The 22,713-nt window shown below is 43.4% G+C and overlaps 1 protein-coding gene across 31 annotated transcripts in view; it reads right to left on the bottom strand.

Moving 5' to 3' along the window:
- The window catches only part of SYNE2 (spectrin repeat containing nuclear envelope protein 2), a 370,575-nt gene that overhangs the window by 63,684 nt on the left and 284,178 nt on the right, over positions 1 to 22,713 (bottom strand). For all 31 annotated transcript variants that reach the window (XM_016926198.4, XM_009427921.5, XM_016926202.4 and 28 more), the window contains 7 exons: positions 22,495 to 22,677; positions 21,933 to 22,079; positions 20,069 to 20,245; positions 14,795 to 14,950; positions 8,369 to 8,521; positions 2,290 to 2,460; positions 1,644 to 1,774 (listed from right to left, as the gene is read on the bottom strand). In XM_016926198.4, the coding sequence (XP_016781687.4) occupies positions 1,644 to 1,774; positions 2,290 to 2,460; positions 8,369 to 8,521; positions 14,795 to 14,950; positions 20,069 to 20,245; positions 21,933 to 22,079; positions 22,495 to 22,677 (1,118 nt within the window). The remainder of the gene's footprint in view (positions 1 to 1,643; positions 1,775 to 2,289; positions 2,461 to 8,368; positions 8,522 to 14,794; positions 14,951 to 20,068; positions 20,246 to 21,932; positions 22,080 to 22,494; positions 22,678 to 22,713) is intronic.

Here is a 22,713-nt window from a genome sequence, read left to right as displayed (position 1 = left end):
GCATGAGCCACTATGCCTGGCCCATTTAACTTTTAAAAAATATTTTCCCCACATTAGTAATAAAAGAAAATAAGTAAACCTCATTTTAAATGGCTGTACAAATGGTCTGTGGGTTTTTTTTTCTTTGTTTCCTAAGTTTAATTGCTAAATTCCTTAGTTTAATTCCTGTTTAGTATGGATAGTTAAGATATTTGTAATTTTTGCTATTATGATAATGCTCAGATACAGTTTTATTCAAAAGGCTTTTTTTCTGTATTTCAAGATATTAGTCTTAGACTAGATTTCTGGGAGAATTACAGAGTCAAAGAATATAAAGATGTAAATATTTGTAAGGCTTTGGGAATAAATGGTCAATCTCCTTTCTGAAAGCATTATATTTACATTCTAACATGAAATACATGAGAATGTTTGCTCCACAATATCCTCAACAATATCCTCGACCCTGCTGATTAAAGAATCAAAGGTGGAAAATAGCACACTGCTTTACTTTTATGCATTTCAAAAATCTTATCAGAACTGTCTTTTAAAATAATATTTTCCCTAATTATAAATACAACATATATTCACTGTCAAAAAGCAAAGAAAATCCCTCCAGATATTTCTTTCTTTTTATCTATCTATCCTACCTACTTACCAATCCATGAGGAAGTTAAAAAATGCTTGGCATCTCATTTATCTAGAGGTAACTACTATTAGCATTTTAGTGTTCTTCTCTTCAGTCTTTTTGTTATGCATGTTTTTCAACATGCCTTCCAACATATTCTTGTGCCAACAAGTGAATGTGTACGTGCAGCGTAACAACTGAGTTCCTTTACCAACAGACTGCCCTGCCATACGTTTTGATGGTAGCCCTGATATTGTATGTGGAGTCAGATGCATTTGCAGGTTCCTCTTAGTCTGTCTCCTCCCCCTCTTCCAATAAAGACTGGATCAAGAGCTAAGGGCACCACTGCAGGGTATATAATTTGGGGTCCCTTGTTCATTACTTGTTCAAAGTTGATTTACAAGAGAGGCTGAAACTGCATACAGGAATAATCAGGAAGGACACTTAAGATAGCATAACTCTTCATCCCTATCTCTAATCAGTTGGTTGGAGGCCAACTTTTATATCCCACTCATCAAAATAAAAGCCCTGCAATTAACTAGGGCCACACTCCTTAAAGGGAGCTTTCATGTCCCACCATAAGTAGTTCATCAAAGAATTCCTTCCAAACCCACAAATGCCCTCTGCAATAGATACTCTAACATCCCCTTTCTTCCACCTTATAATGTTTCCAGTGATGTTTGAACACCCCCTGCAGGATGCCCATCTGGCCCACTCCTTTGTCTGTTTCTGCCTCTGACTTTGGTGTTTCCGAGATCGAACTTGACATTTGGTCTATACCCTCTGTAAGTGAGTACACTGGGGTTGTTATCAGGCCATTTCTAGACTAATTATACCAAACACTTGTACAAGGGATGTCACAGCCCTCATGACATAGAATCTTACATAGACTAGATTCATCAAAGCAGAAGAGACCAGAACAGTAGGAAACCAGTCATCTCAGAGGAGGAAGAAGACTTTACAATGCCTATGCCCCCTCATTCTTCACAAGTCATTAAGATAAAGATATCTATCATTCAAATTATATCTGAAAGCATACCTTTTATGAGTATTTTGGCATTTCTCTTCGATTATTTCAGCAACAGAGGGGCAGAGACCTTTGAGTTTGCCAATAACCTCCTGGAGTTTCTCCCAACTCCCTTCACTGCTCTCAGCTTCATCTTGCAGAGACTAAGAGACACAAACAAGAAATTTAAGTTTCAGAATGGCCTAGCTACTTCCAAAGAAGGTGGCAGCTTCTCAACACTTGCTACTATGTAGCAATAACACTCAAATCTTACAGCTCTGATAAACTATTAGGAATGTGAAGAAAACAATGGAGAAGGCATTCTTTATTTGAGGCTGAACTTTTAAGTACTAAGTAATATAAAGTACTTAGCACTTAGGCATACTGAAAAAAAAAGGCCACTCAAAAACCAAAACCTTAAATTGTGAAATAATATGGACATGGAAAATAAAGGAAGATTCAACATTTTCAACTCAAAATTCAAACATTTTACAATGTTTTACTGATTTGGCTCATGTGACTTATTTTGGAATTTCCAGTTATTCTTTTGAAACTGCTATTTAACATGCTTTGTGCTTCTCTGTGGGAGGGCACAAACACAGTTATGCCCGTTACTGTGCTTCCTCCCATTTGTAATTTCCTGCCAATAATGCACCATGCCAAGCTCTGGTTAATTTACCTGAAGGTTCTCCACCTGGCATCTCAAGGTCTCCAATGATAACACCACAGGCTTGCTGTGTTCCATGCAGTACCAGAATCGGATTGTCATCATATTCACTTCATCATAGAGTTGATCATAAATCTTCCACTCCTGTAAAACTGACTGCATGGAGGTTTTGAGCTGATTGACCTAGACAAAAAGTGGAAACGTACTGATTTAGAAAATCACTGAGAAGACATGCTCTCCAACAAATCTACCATTGTGTCCAATTTAGGCATTTCAATTTGAGAGTATTGAAGGATCACCAGTGATTAACTGAAGGTGGAAAGGGTAGGTCAATGCATAAGAACATATCAGAGAAGGCTGTTTTATAATGAGTGAATGAAAAAGAGCCCAAAGATCAGAAGGATCAGCACTGAAGGAGTTCAGACTAGGAAGAGACAGCCCAGGGAAAGAACACTGGGTGAGTATTAGAATTTGTGAGTGCAAGGTTCAGTTATATTCTATTAGCTTTCTGACCTTGGGCAACTTATTGAACCCTAGAGTCAGTTTCCTCATCCACAAAACAAAGATAATAATTGAAAACACAAATAAAATAGTGTCTGTGAAAATGCTCTGACAACAGCACAACATTATAAATGTAAGATGTTACCTGGCACTTAAGTCTGATTATTACTATAGAGCAAGCACCAATTGGAGAGGAACATGCTCTACCAAAATGATGGGCAAGTGCAAAGCAGGAGGCAAGCAATGGTGAGTGTATTTTGTCCACTGGTATGTTCTGATAATGATGAAAAAAGTCCAAGCATTCTGTTGCATATCCAAAATGATCTCAGATACAATCAAGAGTATGTAAAGAAAACTTACAACTCAACATCAAAGACAGATAAACTAACTAAAAACTGGGCAAAGGAAGTGACTAAACATTTCCCCAAAGAACATATATAATGGTCAATAAACATATGAAAAGACACTGAACATATACAGTCATTAAGGAAACCTACATCAAAACCACAATGAGATATTATTTCACATCCACTTTGATGGCCATAATCAAAAAGTCAGATAATAATGTGTTGGTGACGATGTGGAAAAACTGGAATCCTCATACATTGCTGGTGGGAATGTAAAATGGTACAGTCACTGTGGAAAACAGCTAGATAGTTCCTCAAAAAATTAAATAGAGTTGCCATATGACCTAACAATTGTACTCTTATACACACAAGAGAATTAAAAGCATATGTTCACATAAAAACCTGACACAAATGTTCATAGCAGCATGATTCATGAGAGCCTAAAAATGGAAACAACCCACATGTTCATCAACTGATGGAGAGATAAACTAAATATGGTATATCCATACAATGGAATATTAGTCAGCCATAAAAATAAATGAAGTACTGTAAATACTACAACACCGATGATCTTGAAAACATTATGCTTAGTGAAGGAAGCCAGACCCAAAAGGCTATATAGCATATGATTCTATTTATATAAAATGTCCAGAATAGGTAAATCCATAAGAAGGTAGACTAGTGGCTGCCAGGGACTGGAGAAGGGGAAAAGTGGGGGTGACTGCCAATGGGTATGGAGGTTTCTTTTTGAGGTAATGAAAATGTTCTGTAATGAGATAGTGGTGATGGCTGCGTATCTCTGTGAATATACTAAACATCACTGAATACCTTAGAAGGTGAATTTTATGGTATGTGAATTATATCTCAATTTTTAAAAAGGATCTGGGTTGAAATGGAATGTGATCACTATAGTGGCTCCACAGGCCATCTTTATGGGTAGTGTGATGTGAGTTTTGGGTACAATCACACAGCTCTGCACTCAGATCCTGTTTTCTGTTTAATAACTACAAGGAATACTGGCACATCCACAGTGACAGGGAGGCTCCTCAATCTCTGCCCCAAATAGGGCTGGATAAAAAAACCAAAGTGGGACGCTAAAATGTGAGTCTCATGTTGGCAACTATGTGGGCCGAATGTCTTTACAAGGGCAGGATGGCTCAGAAAAAGAAACCAAGTTATTTAGTTAAGAAAATAAAGAAGAAGGCCAGGTGTGGTGGCTCACACCTGTAATCCCAGCACTTTGGGAGGCCAAGGTGGGTGGATCACCTAAGGTCGGGAGTTCAAGATCAGCCTGGCCAACATGGTGAAACCCTGTCTCTACTAATAATACAAAAATTAGCCAGGAGTGGTGGCACACGCCTGTAATCCCAGCTACTCGGGAGGCTGAGGCAGGAGAATCTTTTGAACCTGGAAGGTGGAAGTTGCAGTGAGCTGAGATCATGCCACTGCCCCTCCAGCCTGGGCAACAAGAGCAAAACTCTGTCTCCAAAAAAAAAAAAAAAAAAAGGAAAGAAAAAAGAAAATAAAGAAGAAAGGCAAGGAAGGAATTCCTCATCGATGTACATTTTTGCTAGAAACGATCTCAGATCTATCTGGGTGGCAGGGATAATTCTGGCACAAAGTACCGCAACATCCCAGAGCCCACATATACATGTCAACACAAGAACTGCCATGGCTCATGTTGCACAAGGCCTTTGCAGCTTCCACAGATAAAGGTGGTGGAACTTCTAGCACCTTAAAGGCCTTCTGGCCTTATAATAAAGCTTCATGGAAAAGACACACTACATGAGGTTTGAGGGAAAGGATGAGAAAATCATCAAGTAAAATTCACTATACTAAAAACAAGCGGGCGGAGTATTTTCAAAATGTTCAAACTGGGGTCATCAGCAGGGCAGCATTTATTGAGCACTGTATAGGCATCAGTATTAAGATAGAAATAAATGACTAGGTGTTATCATCCCCATTTTATAGACCAGAAAATCAAGGCTTAGAGAGGTTAAGTAACCTGACCGAAGATATGGATCTATGGATCAAAAATGGTGCCGCCAGGATCCTTATTTAAGCAGAAACTGCAAAGCCCTTGCTCTTAAACACTAGGCTGTATTGACTCCTGTTTACCCCTGGGCTCAAGTAATCCTCCCATCTCGGCCTCCCGAATAGCTGGGATTACAGGTGCGTGCCATCACACTCGGCTAACTTTATTTACTTTTTGTGGAGATGGGATTTCACTCTGTTGCACAGGCTCTTCTTGAACTCCTGGCCTCAAGCGATCCTCCTACCTCAGCCACCCAAAGTGCTGAGATTACAGGTTTGAGCCACTGGGCCAGGCCTACATTGACTCTTGACAGCTTATAGATGGATGATCTGTGCCTCACGCCTTCTGCGTTTTTTTTTTTTTTTTTTTTACTTTATTGAGATATAATTCATGTACCATACGATTCATCTATTTAAAATGTGTAATCTCCACAATCAATTTTAGAACATTTTCATGACTCTGAAAAGAAACTGCATACCTATTAGCAGTCACTCCTCGTTCTCCCTAGCCACTGATCTACCTTCTGTCTTTATAGAATTGTCCATTCTGGTTATTCCACGTAAACAGAATCAAACAATACGTGACCTTTTGTGACTGGCGTCTTTCACTCACCATAATGTTTCCAAGATCATCAGTGTTGTAGTACATATGTATCAGTACTACTTCATTCCTTTTGTATGGATAGACCACGTTTTCTTTATACATTCATTAGCAGATGGACAGTTGGGTTGTTTACACTTTCTGGCTATCATGAATCATGCTATGAATATTCACGTATAAGTTTTTGGTATGGACATGTTTTCATTTCTCTTGGGCTATCTATGGAGGAGTAGAACTGCTAAGTTGCATGGTAACTTTATGTTTAACCATTTGAGGAACTGCCAGACTCTTTTCCAACTCCATGGAACCCGGCCAGCAGTTTGTGAGGGTTACGTCTCCACATCCACATTAACACTTGTTACTGTCTGTCTTTTTGTTACAGCTATCCTAGTGGGTGGGAAGTGGTATTTCTTTGTGGTGTTGATTTTCATTTCCTTGATGGTTAATGACATGGAATATCTTTTCAATGCACTTTTTGGCCATTTGTATTATCTTCTTTACAGAAATGTCTATTCAGATCATTTGTCTTTTTTTTTTTTTTTTGAGACAGGGTCTCACTGTGTTGCCCAGGCTGAAGTGCAGTGGCATAGTCTTGCCTTACTGCTCCTTCCACCTCCCAGGCTCAGGTGATCCTCGTGCCTCAGCCTCCTAAGTAGCTGGGACTACAGGCACGCACCACCACACCCAGCTAATTTTTTCTATTTTTGGTAGAGATAGGGTTTTGCCATGTTGGCCAGGCTGGTCTTAAACTGCTGAATTCAAGCGATCTGCCCACCTTGGCCTCGCAAAGTGCTGGGATTACAGGCGTGAGCCACTGAGCCTGGCTTGTATCCATTTTTTCATTTGGTCATTTTTCCTTTTATTATCAAGTTGTGATAAATCTTCATATATTCTAGGTGTAAGTCCCTTATCAAATATATGATTTATAAATACTTTTTTAACAATTTGTGGTTTGCCTTTACTTTTTTGATGCTGTGCTTTAAAACATCAAGGTGTTTAGTTTTGATGAAGTCCAATGTATCTATTTTTTTCTTTGATGGCTTACGATTTGGGTGTCATTCTAGGAAACCCCTGCCTAATCCATGAAGTCATGAAGATTTACACCTGTGTTTTCTTCTAAGTTTTATACTTTTAGCTCTAATACTTGTGTCTTTTTTTTTTTTTAATACAAATGGGGGTCTTGCTATGTTGCCCAGCAAGCAACTCCTTGCCTCAAATGATCTCGCACCTCAGTCTCCCAAAGTGTTGGGATTACAGGCATGAGCCACCATGTCTGGCCTGCATTTATGTCTTTGATCTATTTTAATTTTTGTATATTGTATGAATGCAGAGGTCTAACTTCATTATTTTACATGTGGATACATGGTTGTCCCAGCACCATTTTTCAAGAAAGTGTTTTCCCTCATTAAATTGTCTGAGGATCCTTGTTGAAAATCAATTGACTACAAATGTGAGGGCTTACTTCTGGACTCTCAATTCCATTCCAAGTATATATATGTCTATCCTTATGACAGTACTATCTGCATGTTTTCACATGCATTATTTCATTTAATTTTCTCTTTATATTTTTATTATATTGTAATTATCTGTTCACATGTTTCTTCCACTAGCCTATGAGCTCTTTGAGGGTAGGATTCATTATTTTCTTGTTTATCTTTGTAACCCTGGCAGTGAGCACAGTACCTCACACAATGTATGCTTAACAAACGACTGAATAAGCTCATCTCTATTTTTCTGCTACATTCCTGGGGGAATGAGGACTGAGGAATGAGGCTGAGTGTTGCCTATGGATTTCATGCAGGTTATTCCCTATTCCCTCTTGGTACAAATGGTTGAAAGTAGATTTTAGTAGGTGACAACCCACAATGAAGGTTCTCTAGGAAACATGGACACATCTATAATTGATGGTATAGATTATACCATTAATAGATTATACCAATTGATTGGTATAATTGGTTAGTATTTTTAGTTCTCTTCCTCTGTTGTGGGAAAATGTCAAAGTTGCAATGTCTAGAGATGCCTGAGCTTGCTCTCTTTTGGTGCTCTCCTCCTGGAAGGGATAAAATGCTGACATTGACATGCCTTTTGTAAGATTATTAGATGTCTTGCACCCTTTCTTCCTTTATACTCTCTCTTCAACACCATGTAGTGTTTCTTCCAAACTTTAGAGTCTTCCTGGAGCTGACTATGCTCCTAGCTCATAGAGGCTACATGATACAGGATCACTTCCTCTCTGAGGCATCTCCCTGTACATGGAGACACTGCTTCATCACTGTTTCTGTATATCTTGCCAGGAAACAATGCCAGATACTCTGTTGGGTTTGGGGTATGGAGATATTTATGTCTGAGTGAGTACATTAGACAAAACAAAGATAACCAAGTGGATTTGCAGCCTGTCAATGATGTTGGAATTGTTGGCTTTGCCTCTAATTATTCAGTGCATAAAATGGGACTTGAAATGCTTCTAATTTACTTCAATTTTTCTCAGCAACTTTTCAGTGTTTGGTATAGAGAGTCTCCATGAGTAAAGGACGAAAACAACTACAACGACAAATAAGATAAAAGAATATGTGAAGAGAAATAGCACATTTCAAATGAATTCTAGTACCTGAGTGAGAACACTGCTTCTCTTTTGAAATAACTCATCAATTCGGGATGCTGTATCTTCTAACAATGGCACTGCCCCACTCTCCAAAGTCAGATAACTTTGTTTCAACTCATCCAGTGCTCTGGATTTAATTGCAAGTTGATTTTCTATATCCTGGAAGAGTAAGAGGAAAAGGTTTTCAATGCACAATATTACAAAACAATTAATAAGGTGTCAGAGACAGGAGTTCACTCTTTTCAAGTAAAAATGTCATTAGATTATATAATTAAATAGCATTACATCAAAGACATTTAAATCATAATACTCTTAGTTCAATTAAATATGACACAACTCTGTATTTTAGGAGAATCTAGGCAACACGTCTGAACCATCATGGCAGAGCAGAAAGGATGCTGGTCTGAGATCTGGTCCCCATTCCACGTCTGCCCTGCACTGGCTGTTTGACCAGGCATAAGTCATCGAACCTTTGAGTCTCCATTTTCTCATTTGGAAAAAGTGATGATACCCACAGCATGTGTGCCAAGCTAAGAACTCAAAATCACAAGCAAGAAGGTGCCTTTAAACCATATAGCATCATATAAATGACAGACGATATAACTGTTGGTAGTTCAGTAATAACTTTAATCATTTTCTACCTCTTAGTTTATTAATTCACTCATAAGAGGCACCTGACCTGGTCTACTCTTTATAGACACATTTTTAAAAACCTACAGGATCCCTCTACTACAAAGGACACCATGGAGCCAGCAGTCTGAAAACAGAGATGAATGAGGCCAGCAGCAATGGTGCCACTCTACTCAGAGGAAGGACGGTCAGAGCTGCTTATTTGTCCTTCTCAGGATTGCAGTTGAAATCCAACTTGGAAAAAGTTTAAACTTTTTAAAAATTATTAAAGCATTACATGCTCATTACAAAAAAACTGGAAAACACAAGAGATCTTTGGCATTCAGAGGGATTCATTTTGAATTCCCCTCAAGTCTCCCAATTCACAAATTTGGGACGCGCTTCTGCATACTTTCTTTAGCATTACATTTCCATCCAGATGCATGTGTTCTGAATGCATGGCGTCAAGTTAACGACCCTTAGCTCATGTTCTATTTCTCTCTTGAAAATTGCTTTGAATAAGGATCCCAGCTTTTTTTTTTTTTTTTGAAAATTGCTTTGCCTAAGGATCCCAGCTTTTTTTTTTTTTTTTTTTTTTTGAAAATTGCTTTGCCTAAGGATCCTAGCTTTTTTTTTTTTTTTTTTTTTAAATCCTTTGTAAGAATCACTGCATGGTCCATAAGGAAAGAGAAACATGAGTGCTTCGTGGGCATGGGGTAGCTGAGCAGGTGGCTTGTACCCTGGTGAGGGACAAGCTCCCTTGTGCTAGCCTCACAGAGGAGCACTGAAATCCAGTCCCGCAAAACTGCCAGACTACCGCATGTGAGGAGCCCTCAGGTCACTCTTGGAAGGTGGAAATCACAAACTCTAAACCAATGAATGTCAGGGTTCTTCTGGACTGGAAAGTAGAAAAAGGGAAAAAAATCTGTTCCATAAGAAACTGATAGCTAGGTTTGGGAGTAAGAACGGGTGATGAGAGAATGGAGCTGGAGGAATCTTCCACTGTATGACCCTCTATGCTTTTAGAATTTAGAGCCACATGAATATATAGCGTATTAACAGAAAACCTCTCACTGTCGTAACAATCCACCCATACTAACATGTGGGTGAATTTATGAAATATTATTCTTCTGGACTGGTTACAAAGGCACCCAGGAAACAAAACGGCTTCTCTGAAATAGCCTTTGCCAATGAGATTTAGTCAGCTGCTACCTCTGTCCATCTCTGCCACCCTAACTCGCTCCCTCACACCCTGACAGCCTTATTTATTAGCATGTTTCTTTTATCATAGGTTTAACTTTTTTCATCTGCAAAGTTATAAATGAAAACACTTTAATATTAAATCACTTTCCTTCTTTGAATTTATAAAACAGTCTCTCCTAAAGCCTTGACTAACTAGATTTCTAAAAACACTTATTTACTAATAAGCTGTCATAATTCCCCTATAATGTAAAGAAAACTGGTAAGAAATGACTACAAAGCAGACAAAAGGAAGTAACAACACACACACACACCCTTCAAAAATGGCAGCATAAACAACAGCCATGCCGGGCACAGTGGCTCAGCCTGTAATCCCAGCACTTTGGGAGGCCAAGGCAGGCGGATCACTTGAGCCCAGGAGTTTGACACCAGCCTGGGAAACATGACAAAACTCTGTCTTTACAAAAAAAATACAAAAGTTAGCTGGGTGTGGTGGCACGCGCCTATAGTCCCAGCTCCTTGAGAGGCTGAGGCGGGAGGATCCTTTTTTTTTTTTTTTGGAGAGAGAATCTTGCTCTGTCACCCATGCTGGAGTGGGCATGATCTCGGCTCACTGAAAACTCCGCCTCCGGGATTCAAGTCATTTTCCTGCCTCAGTCTCCCAAGTAGCTGAGGCTACAGGCATGTGCCACCATGCCCAGCTAATTTTGAGCCACCGCGCCCAGAGTGGGAGGATCTCTTAAGCCTAGAAGCTCAAGGCTGAAGTGAGTTATGATTGCACCACTGCACTCCAGCCTGGGTGACAGAGTGAGATCCTGTATCAAAAAAAAAAAAAAAAAAGAAAAAAAAAAAAGCCATGACAAGAGCAGCACATGAACACCCACACACGGTGGGGTTGCTCGTTTCTTTTGCTCTGCAGAATAATAAGGATTTAGCCCAGTAGTCCTGAAATCTGACCTAGCTTCACTGAGGCCTAACAGTACCCTTCAAGTTTCCCAACTCCCACTTCACTGGCAAATTAATTTGTCTTACTTTAAATTCCAATTTGCTACACATAAATCAGGGTGGAATTAAAAATAATCTTTTGCTAATTATGGAGATTCACTAGAATTTGCAAGTCCTATTTTTCTATTCTGTGAGAACCAGCGTTAAATATTTTTAAAATATCTAAATTCCTCTGACTTTGTCATGAACATACTTCTTTAAGAAGCTGTGCTTGCTTATAGTATAGAGGCATCAAACTTGAGGGATTAACAATCTCATCTCAAACCTCCCCACTCTAGTCAACTACACAATTATCCTTGATAATTATAATATGTCAAACGTGGCCTTTTTCCAGTCATCAATGGCTTTTAGAAGCCCTTCAGAATATTTCAATCCTAATGTCTTCTTGCTTCATCAACTCCAGTCCTTAAGTTTTCTAGAGTAAAGCCACTTTAGCAAGCTTACCTGAACTGAAACATTCTGCCCTGGGATAAGTCATTAAAGTATACATCAATCATTTTCATCATTTTCTTTTCTTTTTTTCTGTTCTTTCTGTTTTGTTTTTTTAGAGATGGGGTCTTACCCAGGATGGAGTGCAGTGGCATGATCATGGCTTACTGCTTGAACCTTGAACTCCTGGGCTCAAGTGATCCTCCTGCCTCAGCTCCCGAGTAGCTAGGATTACAGGTGTGCAACACTATGCCCAGATAACTTTTTTTTTTTTTGGTAGACACTGGGTCTTATGTTGCCCTGGCTGGTTTTGAACTCCTGGCCTCAAGTGATCCTTCTGCCTTAGCCTCCCAAATTTCTGGGATTACAGGTGTGAGCAACTGCACCTGGCCTCATTTTAGTTCTTGTATGCAAAGAATAGTGAAAAAAAAAAAAAAAGAGAGAAATTAACATTTATAGAAAAGCAGCCTTTTAGGTCTACTAATAGATATACTCAGACAACTATTAAGCACCTATGAATTTCACAGGCAGTGACAGGTATAACAGGCATGCTGATGTGCCAGCCTGCCTTGAGAATCCCACAATCTGGTAGAGGACAGACCCGTGGACAGATGAGCCCAGTACAGTCTCTGACACATGATGCTACATGGGGTGCTAGGGAAGCCTGTTTTATTTATTTGCTTCCATCTCGGCCTTGTTTATGGCCTTTTACAAAGAGGCATCCAAGCAGCAGCATAAAAAATTAAAATAGGAAGAAATGAGCTAATGGAAATGTGGGAGTAGGTAGGAAGGCACAGTCAGTGGGCATGTGGTGAGGGAGGGGGTCAGGGTGCTTTGATTGAGTTCTGACAAACATAGAGGAGAACCTGTGTGTGGATGGTGGGGGCGAGGGGAGGGAAGTAGAAATAATTCTGCAATGAGCTGCAAATGTAATGGCACAGAGGCAAATGGGGACTGACGAGGGATGATGCCGGCCAGGCATGTCTGTAAATTTCTTTTAAAGCCCCTTGTCTCAGTCAACACTAGTCATTTTTCTAATGAGCAGAGCAAATGTGAGAAATGGTTTTCTATTGGTAAAATTAATGGATTATTATTGTTATTAGAGATGGGGTCTTTGTCACCCAGGCTGAACTGCAGTGGCATGATCATAGTTTACTGTCACCTTGAATTCCTGGGCTCAAAGGATATTCTTCCCTTAGCCTCTTGAGTAGCTGGGACTACAGGCATGCACCACCATGCCCGGCTAATTTTTAAATAATTTTTTGTAGAGACGGGGTCTCACCATCTTGCTCAGGCTGGTCTCGAGCTCCTGGACTCAAGCAATTCTCCCACCTTGGCCTCCCAAAGTGCTGGGATTATAGACATGAGCCACTGCGCCCGGCCTTAATGGCTTATTAAATAACATAATGAGTATTAGAAATGGGTTCTCACTAGTAAATTTCATGTACTCAAGATCCATGGATTGGCTAAACTACTGTAGATATAATTTCCACCCCTACTTGAATGGCTATAAGAACTGGGCATAGCCTGTTGCCTTCACCTAGTGCAATAATCCCTAAGGTAAGTCCTTATGTGGTTTTTGTATCCAGTTTAAACTCCAAGGATTCTGGTTGCCTAATGTTGGCCATAGAAATAATGGACTCTTGCTTCTGGAATATTACTATGTCTGCCTTTCATGCAAAGCGGTGGTTGGTGTGCTAAAGAGGACAGAGAGGCTTTGCTGAACTTAGTTATATAAACTATTCTTAGTGCTTGCTTGCTAATCTATGTTTCTATAGATGGTGGCATTGTGTCTGGAATTTATTTTATTTACAGCTTGGTAGTGAGGTTGTGGGAAGAATAGCTAAACTTAATCCATTTCGACCTTGTTCTGTGGCTACCATTATCTATCAAAAAGAGAAACAACTGTGTAAGACTCACTTGACTTAGGTCTATTTGCAACTCTTTGTAGGTGAGGGACCAGAATGTCATTCTAAAACATGTGAACTTCATTCTGTGGTCCATCTGGAGCCACTGGAGGATTTTCCAATGGAGAGTGTTGTGACCCTTTGCATTTCAGAAATATCCCTCTGCAGCAATGTGGAGAATGAATCAGAAGGAAATGAGGGGGGAGGCTGGCAAGTGGGCTGGAAGCAGCTGCATGAGACAGGCCTGCACTGAGGGTGGTCTGAAGGAAGCCGGCCTGACCGAGACAGACTGGCCAGACAGTAAGGAGTAAGTCAAGAGCACCTAATGAGAAACTGTATGTAGCGACACGCATGAAAACACCTCCTGGGCTCTGGAAAGAACCACCTACTAGGGGACAGGCCAGCACCAGGCTGCGGAATGTAGGCTTCCAGCAAGGAAGCACATGACTCCAAGGTGGCTGTCAGAAGGCTAAAGTGGCGATGGCTCACTGGGAGGTGGGAACAGGATACGAGCATGTGAAAAGGGCCGCTTAAGGTGGTGCTGCTGCTCACATTTATGTCCAGTGCTATCCCGTGACCTCCTCAGTAGAAATGGGGTCCGGCCAGACTTTCCAGTCCTGACAGTGACTATTGTAAGGCCGTCACGCAGAAAGTGCAGAAACAGCACAGCGTGTGCCGCCTGCCATGATGGCGATGGCAGAGGTCCTCTGAATGGGCAGCAGCCACAAGGGCAGTGCTAAAGCAGGATCAATGTGCAAAGACTGAGTGATGTGGCAAAGCATAGCTGAACCACGGACAACACCCTCAAGCCCAGATGTGATTCAGCAGAGGTTCCAAGGGACAAGTGAACTTTTTAAAACATAATACACAATAGGTAGAAGAAAATCATTTTCCTCTGAAAAAACAGAATGAAATGCTAAAAATAATGAAAGCTTTAGAGTAATCTTGTGAACATTAGGCAAAATGATTAAACAAATGGAAAATTGGAAAGCATTTAAATGAAAATTCCCTTTGAACATTTTTCCCCAAGAGTACTACTCAAACCTCTTAAGAGCAGCAATACTGTAACGGTGAAAGTACATTCTTCTGTTTATCATAAAAAACAGCACTTTGCAATTTTGTAAAACCCATGGGTCATTATCTAATTGACATAAGAAAATAAGTAAATAGAGGGGAGCTGGAAGACAGTCTCCATAAACTACAGCAACTTATCCTCGGGGCAAGAGAGGTGACCGAATCACCCCAGCTCGCGGGTTGGGTGGGATGCTGTTCCCCTCCTCACCTGACAGTCCAGGAGCAGCTTCTGCACTGAGATCACACTTTCAGGTTTTTGTAAAGTTTTCAGTCTCTCTTCTTGTGCTTCCATCCAGTTGTTCAAAATCTGTATTTTATTTTCACTCTCAGTGATACTTTCTAGAAGTTGTTCTAAATGTTGTATCTAAGTGAATGTAAAGGTTACAAAAAATGTTAAAATGTACGTTTTAAAAGGTAAATGCCATGACGTTATTTTTTAAAAAACAATTTTGCTTCTTTTCAAATTTCTAATATTTCATGTAATAAGATGCTCTGATAACTTTTGAATAAAGATTCAAAAATCAGAAAACAGAGTTAAAGCTCCTCTTAGAAAAAAAATATCATATTTAAGGTGAAAGCTAATCTGCTGAGAAAGGTAGCTGCTGTGGAGTTTCAGATGTATACAAAATAAAATGTTCCCAACATTCGATATTTTTTCATTGTGTCATCTATTAATATATGTAAAGTATAAGAAAAATTTCTTTCCTCAGACTGTCTGCATTAGAGTTGCTTAAAAATTTCTACCAATATCAATAAAAAATAATTTATCAATTCAATAAAATAATCATTGTCTTTAATGTCTGTGATTCTCATTCATAATAAATTTTTTATTAGGTCATAATCATAATATACACTTATTTTTATATTCTTTTTTACATACATTATAACTACTGTGTCATGACATAATTTTTTTTTTTTTTTTTTGAGACGGAGTCTCGCTCTGTCACCCAGGCTGGAGTGCAATGGTGCAATCTCGGCTCACTGCAACCTCCACCTCCCGGGTTCAAGCAATCCTCCTGCCTCAGCCTCCCTAGTAGCAGGGATTATAGGCACGTGCCGCCATGCCCAGCTAATTTCTGTATTTTTAGTAGGTCAAGAAACACGTGACCTTGTGATCTGCCCACCTCGGCCTCCCAAAGTGCTGGGATTACAGGCATAAGCCACCGCGCCCGGCCTGTCATGACATAATTTTAAAAGGCTGCCCGGCCAGGCATGGTGGCTCATGCCTGTAATCCCAGCATTTTGGGAGGTGGAGGTGGGCGTATCACTGGAGGTCAGGAGTTCGAGACCATCCTGACCAACATGGTGAAACCCTGACTCTACTAAAAATACAAAAATTAGCTAGGCGTGGCGGCAGGCATGTGTAATATCAGCTATTTGGGAGGCTGAGGCAGGAGAATTGCATGAATCTGGGAGGTGGAAGTTGCAGTGAGCTGAGATCGCGCCACTGCACTCCAGCCTGGGCAACAGGGCAAGACTCTGTCTCCAAAAAAAAAAAAAAAAAAAAAAAGCTGCCCCAAGGTTTCATCAAATTAATACAGTATAATTCAATGAACTATTCCCCTAGAGTAAGAATTAAGGCATGGTACATTTTCACAGCTGTAAACGATGCTGAATTGAACACTGTGCACATCATTTACTTTTTTGAAGGACTATCTACTTAAATGTGTAAGAGGTGACTTGCTTGGTTAAGTGATAAGATTATTATTACGGTTCTTTACATTTTCCAAATGCTCTCCAAGAGAGTACTTAAGCCATTATCAGCAATGTATGAACGTGACAGCTTTGGGTTTTTGTCCTTATCTGATTAATTTTTTTTCTAATTTAATTAAGTGCATTATGTTACACTGTTTATTTTGAGTATCTGCTAATGATATCTTTCCATGTTTATTTGCTAACTATAATTTCCTCTTTTGTGAATTGTTCATGTCCTTTGTCCATTCATGTACTTGTATCTTAATTGTGTAAATCCATTTGTATGCATTCTCTACACAGTAAACACACCAATTATCATCATGATTATATGTAAAGTATTTTTTCAGGAATAAGTTTTCCGAATCTTTTCAAAAGTCATGGAGTGAAAAATCTACCAAAAAGCCAAGTGCATTTTTCTTTCCTTTTATAACCTTTTCAAAGCTGAAATAGCTTTGCCCCTTTTGAACATCTGCTTTCACAGAAAATGTAAAATCTCTGATCATTTAGGAGCCTGACATAATACTTGACATGTTCCTAAATAAAATTCCTCATCTTCACTTGCCTAGCTCAATTTCCCACTAAGAAATCTCAAATATAAGAACTATTTTCGGCGCAGAAGGCGGCGGCGGTGGTGGCTTGTGGTGCGGCCTCACCATACAGGAACAGGGCAGACGTTAGCGTGAGTGATCACTCTCAATCCCGGAAATATAGTTACAAAATGGGATCCAGTTGTGGCCAGTGAAGCATGAAGAGACTCTAGAGATTTTATGAGAACTGCTGAAGCCCTCTTGCAAGAAACCCGAGGATAAGGCCTACTCGAATGATGGAAAGCAGTTCATGTTAATGACACAAAAAACAGTTTCGGCACCCAAGACTGTGTGGTAGATAGAGCTCCCTCTCCCCTCTCCCCTCTCCCCTCCCCCCTCCCCCCTCTCCCCTCTCCCCTCTCCCCTCTTTCCACGGTCTCCCTCTGATGCCGAGCCGAAGCTGGACGGTACTGCTGCCATCTCAGCTCACTGCAACCTCCCTGCCCGATTCTCCTGCCTCAGCCTGCCGAGTGCCTGCGATTGCAGGCGCGCGCCGCCACGCCTGACTGGTTTTCGTATTTTTTTGTTGGAGACGGGGTTTCGATGTGTCGGCTGGGCTGGTCTCCAGCTCCTAACCGCGAGTGATCCGCCAGCCTCGGCCTCCCGAGGTGCCGGGATTGCAGACGGAGTCTCGTTAACTCAGTGCTCAATGGCGCCCAGGCTGGAGTGCAGTGGCGTGATCTCGGCTCACTACAACCACCTCCCAGCCGCCTGCCTTGGCCTCCCTAAGTGCCGAGATTGCAGCCTCTGCCTGGCAGCCACCCCGTCTGGGAAGTGAGGAGCGTCTCCGCCTGACCACCCATCGTCTGGGATGTGAGGAGCCCCTCTGCCTGGCTGCCCAGTCTGGAAAGTGAGGAGCGCCTCTGCCCGGCCGCCATCCCATCTAGGAAGTGAGGAGCGCCTCTTCCCGGCCGCCATCACATCTGGGAAGTGAGGAGCGTCTCTGCCCGGCCGCCCATCGTCTGAGATGTGGGGAGCACCTCTGCCCTGCCGCCCCGTCCGGGATGTGAGGAGCGTCTCTGCCCGGCCGCCCTGTCTGAGAAGTGAGGAGACCCTCTGCCTGGCAACCGCCCCGTCTGAGAAGTGAGGAGCCCCTCCACCCGGCAGCCACCCCGTCTGAGAAGTGAGGAGTGTCCTCCCTCCTCGTCCGGGAGGGAGGTGGGGGGGTCAGCCCCCCTCCCGGCCAGCCGCCCCGTCCGGGAGGTGAGGGGCGCCTCTGCCCGGCCGCCCCTACCGGGAAGTGAGGAGCCCCTCTGCCCGGCCAGCCGCCTCGTCCGGGAGGGAGGTGGGGGGGTCAGCCCACCGCCTGGCCAGCTGCCCCGTCCGGGAGGCGAGGGGTGCCTCTGCCTGGCCGCCCCTACTGGGAAGTGAGGAGCCCCTCTGCCCGGCCAGCCGCCCCGTCCGGGAGGGAGGTGGGGGGGTCAGCCCCCCGCCCGGCCAGCCGCCCTGTCCAGGAGGTGGGGGGCGCCTCTGCCCGGCCGCCCCTACTGGGAAGTGAGGAGCCCCTCTGCCCGGCCAGCCGCTCTGTCCGGGAGGGAGGTGGGGGGGTCAGCCCCCCGCCCGGCCAGCCGCCCCGTCCGGGAGGGAGGTGGGGGGGTTAGCCCCCCGCCTGGCCAGCTGCCCCGTCCGGGAGGTGAGGGGCGCCTCTGCCCGGCCGCCCCTACTGGGAAGTGAGGAGCCCCTCTGCCCGGCCAGCCGCTCTGTCCAGGAGGGAGGTGGGGGGGTCAGCCCCCCGCCCGGCCAGCCGCCCCGTCCGGGAGGGAGGTGGGGGGGTCAGCCCCCCGCCCGGCCAGCCGCCCCGTCCGGGAGGGAGGTGGGGGGGTCAGCCCCCCGCCCGGCCAGCCGCCCCGTCCGGGAGGGAGGTGGGGGGGTCAGCCCCCCGCCCGGCCAGCCGCCCCGTCCGGGAGGGAGGTGGGGGGGTCAGCCCCCCGCCCGGCCAGCCGCCCCGTCCGGGAGGGAGGTGGGGGGGTCAGCCCCCCGCCCGGCCAGCCGCCCCGTCCGGGAGGGAGGTGGGGGGGTCAGCCCCCCGCCCGGCCAGCCGCCCCGTCCGGGAGGGAGGTGGGGGGGTCAGCCCCCCGCCCGGCCAGCCGCCCTGTCCGGGAGGTGAGGGGCACCTCTGCCCGGCCGCCCCTACTGGGAAGTGAGGAGCCCCTCTGCCCGGCCAGCCGCCCCGTCTGGGAGGGAGGTGGGGGGGGGTCAGCCCTCCGCCGGGCCAGCCGCCCCGTCGGGGAAGTGAGGGGCGCCTCTGCCCAGCCGCCCCTACTGGGAAGTGAGGAGCCCCTCTGCCTGGCCAGCCGCCCTGTCCGGGAGGGAGGTGTGGGGTCAGCCCCCCGCCCGGCCAGCCGCCCCGTCCGGGAGGGAGGTGGGGGGGGTCAGCCCCCCGCCTGGCCAGCCGCCCCATCCGGGAGGTGAGGGGCGCTTCTGCCCGGCCGCCCCTACTGGGAAGTGAGGAGCTCCTCTGCCCGGCCACCACCCCATCTGGGAGGTGTACTCAACAGCTCATTGAGAACGGGCCATGAAGACAATGGCGGTTTTGTGGAATAGAAAGGGGGGAAAGGTGGGGAAAAGATTGAGAAATCGGATGGTTGCCGTGTCTGTGTAGAAAGAGGTAGACATGGGAGACTTTTCATTTTGTTCTGTACTAAGAAAAATTCTTCTGCCTTGGGATCCTGTTGATCTGTGACCTTACCCCCAACCCTGTGCTCTCTGAAACATGTGCTGTATCCACCCAGGGTTGAATGGATAAAGGGCGGTGCAAGATGTGCTTTGTTAAACAGGTGCTTGAAGGCAGCATGTTCGTTAAGAGTCATCACCACTCCCTAATCTCAAGTACCCAGGGACACAAACACTGCGGAAGGCCGCAGGGTCCTCTGCCTAGGAAAACCAGAGAACTTTGTTCACTTGTTTATCTGCTGACCTTCCCTCCACTATTGTCCTGTGACCCTGCCAAATCCCCCTCTGCGAGAAACACCCAAGAATGATCAATAAAAAAGAAAAAAAAAAAAAAAAAAGAACTATTTTCATATTCTCTTATAGGTACCAATGGAGAATGCTAAAACATAGGATTTATAAAAGGGCTATAGTTGAGATGATTATTAGGCTTAATAATCAGTCAACTAATTGAACGTCTTTTTTGATTTTTCAGAGAGTGTGTTTCACAAAGGTCAAACCACACATCCAGCTGTGACGCAGGAACACACCTTTCTATTCAGCATTCCATGTACACGGTGCCACTGGCGGTTCATCTCCCCCAGGTGCTCTGCAAACTCCGTTCTTTCATAGCGCTTGCTTTCTACATCACAGGTGCTTAGCTGAAGTAATGACTGGTTAACAAAGTCAACTATCCACTGTTTATAGTCCATTTCCATTCTAAACTCCTAAAATAAGCAAAGTTAAACACCAAAGCAATCATGAATGTTGGTCAGATCAAACGGATTTCCCTTTATGTACTCGAGGGGGCGCCAAGCTCCCGTCCATTAATCAAGGGGCACCTGTCAGGAGTTCTGTTCTACCCTCCCCAACCTACACCAGGAGTTGGCTTTATTGGAGTAGGGATTCTTTTGGGGAATTACACAGAGATGCACTGCTTTCAAATAGGCTGAAAAGTCAAAGGGGCACTATGTATGGCAGTTGCTATCATCTGAACCCAAACCACGACCCAGGATATGACAAAGCTTCCTGGGGGAAGCTGCCTGTGAGCTGTGCTGGAATTCTGGGCCATCCTGAGGGCTCACGGAAACAACCAGATGGGAAATAGGAAGTAAAGTCTCTCTCAGAAAACCCAGGACACCTTAAGGAACTCTGTCATTTAGGCAGCTTCCCTGTTCCTTCAGGGATAGTTAAGGCCTCTCAGGTGGCTTTAGAAAGTTTGGGTGGCTTTAAGTAGTACAGCAATCCTAAACCCACCCAGGGCCAACAACATTTCTGCCAAACCTGTCACTTACTGATTTTATCTCTGCAAGTTCTAGCACCTCTTTTGGAGACACCTGGGGGTGACAGTCATGTGGTATGTGCTAGGTTGCTAGAGCCTGTGAGAATATACACGTGTAGACTTTTCGAAGATTTTACTACACACTGAAGTTAGGATGTGATGGTACATAAAAACAAAATTCTCTGCTAATATCTTGCTTGGTGATTAAGCCATTCATCTTCTGCCTACCAGAAGCTAGTTCCATCAGCCTGCATGGTCTTAAAGCAATGACCACACTTGTCACTCATCTTTGTATTCCCAGTGGCCAGCATAGTGCTGAGCACACAATACATGTTTGCGTGTGGCTCATGAAATGTTAATTAAATCTACTTGAAATTAAATATCACAGAGAAGGCCACATTTATATCTATTTGTAGAAGGATCTCAATATTTTCTTACTCATTCTCTTACTCAAAGAACATTTCATTAACACCTGTTAGAGGAAGGCAGGTATTGGGATAGGTGTGCTATATTTTAGCAAGGTGAAGGATGGCCCCTGGTCTCGAGAAGCTCAGTCAAGGTGGGGAGACAGGCAAATAAACCAATAATTATAATAATGCATGATAGGAGCTACTAATAGCATCATGGAGACATCTAATCCAGGAAAGTCACCTAGTCTGGCTGGGAGAGTCAGGGGTGGATTTCCAAACAAGGACAACTCGAGCTGACTATGGAAGATGACTAAGCGGACGTATACAGTTAAACGTGGGCCCTGGCATTCCAGGTAGAGGGTGCAGCATGTACACAGGATGATTAGGGAGAGCACCAAGAACAGTTAAGGAATCAAAATCACTCTGTCAGGCAGAGTCTGTGGTTATTGGGGGTGGTGGGGTGGGGATAAAAAGGTGAGACCACAGTCTGTTAAAAGCTTGCTTGGATTGTCCTGTGGTGATGGGGGCTGGCAAAAGGAATTTAAGTGGAATAAAAGCAAGTCTACTAACATCTCTCCAGAATCATCCACCACCCCAGTTTCCTACCCCTAGAATTAGTTTTTTGAAATTATATCCTATGTGTCCCTTTGTCCAGCATTACCCCTCTAACTGATTAGCCTTCTTGTTTCAATGAAAAGACTTCTGCTCCTTTTGCATAATTACCTTGTGCTTCTGAAGAAGATGTTTAACTTGAGATGCAGAACTTGGTGAATGCATGGAGTCTTCATCTGAAGTTTGATGCTCCACATTGTTCATCCAGCTAATCATTTCTGTGATTGCTTTACGAGACGGCAGTTTCTCCATTTGAAGCTGTAAGAACAAAATGATTTCCATTTAATTGCCTGCAGTTAACAAAATGAATCAGAGCATCACTAAAGATGATATCTGGTTTGATAAAAGGTCTTGCTATATAATTATGCAGGTTACTCAAAAAAACAAACCCAGCATTCAAACTTAGAATAAGCGACCCCAAAACAATGACAATGACCTTCACATAAACTAACACAGTGGCAAAGATAAACTGAGAAATAAAGTAATTAAGCCTGATTTCTCTCTTAAGAAAAATCCCATTGGAGGAGGGTCCAGTAATTAAGACTTATATTCAGTGGTGCCAGAGAAAAATAGGTAGTGTCAATGAAAATTATTGAGTTAGAGAAATAATTTTAAAAGAGTTGTGAGCTAACAAGTGAATGCTAATTCAAATGCTGAGGCTCTAAAGACTTACCTGGTGAAGTTTTTCTTGAATATCTGGAAGTTGAGTTATGAGCATTGTCCATTTTTGTTCAAACTGTGCTAAAGAAGCTCTCAGTGTAGCTGTATCAGTTTCTTTCAGGTGAAGAAGCTGGTTCCCGATACTGATAACGGCAGTCTTCAAGGAGGATTTTTCATCAACTTCTTTTGAAAACTCCTAAAGGAGAGTTTTAAAATTTAGAAACTTAAAATT

This window comes from Pan troglodytes, chromosome 15 (assembly GCF_028858775.2).
Source record: "Pan troglodytes isolate AG18354 chromosome 15, NHGRI_mPanTro3-v2.0_pri, whole genome shotgun sequence".
Taxonomy (NCBI): domain Eukaryota; kingdom Metazoa; phylum Chordata; class Mammalia; order Primates; family Hominidae; genus Pan; species Pan troglodytes.
The sequence above is the reverse complement of the archived record's forward strand: the minus strand, read 5'-3'. Positions and strand labels throughout refer to the sequence as shown.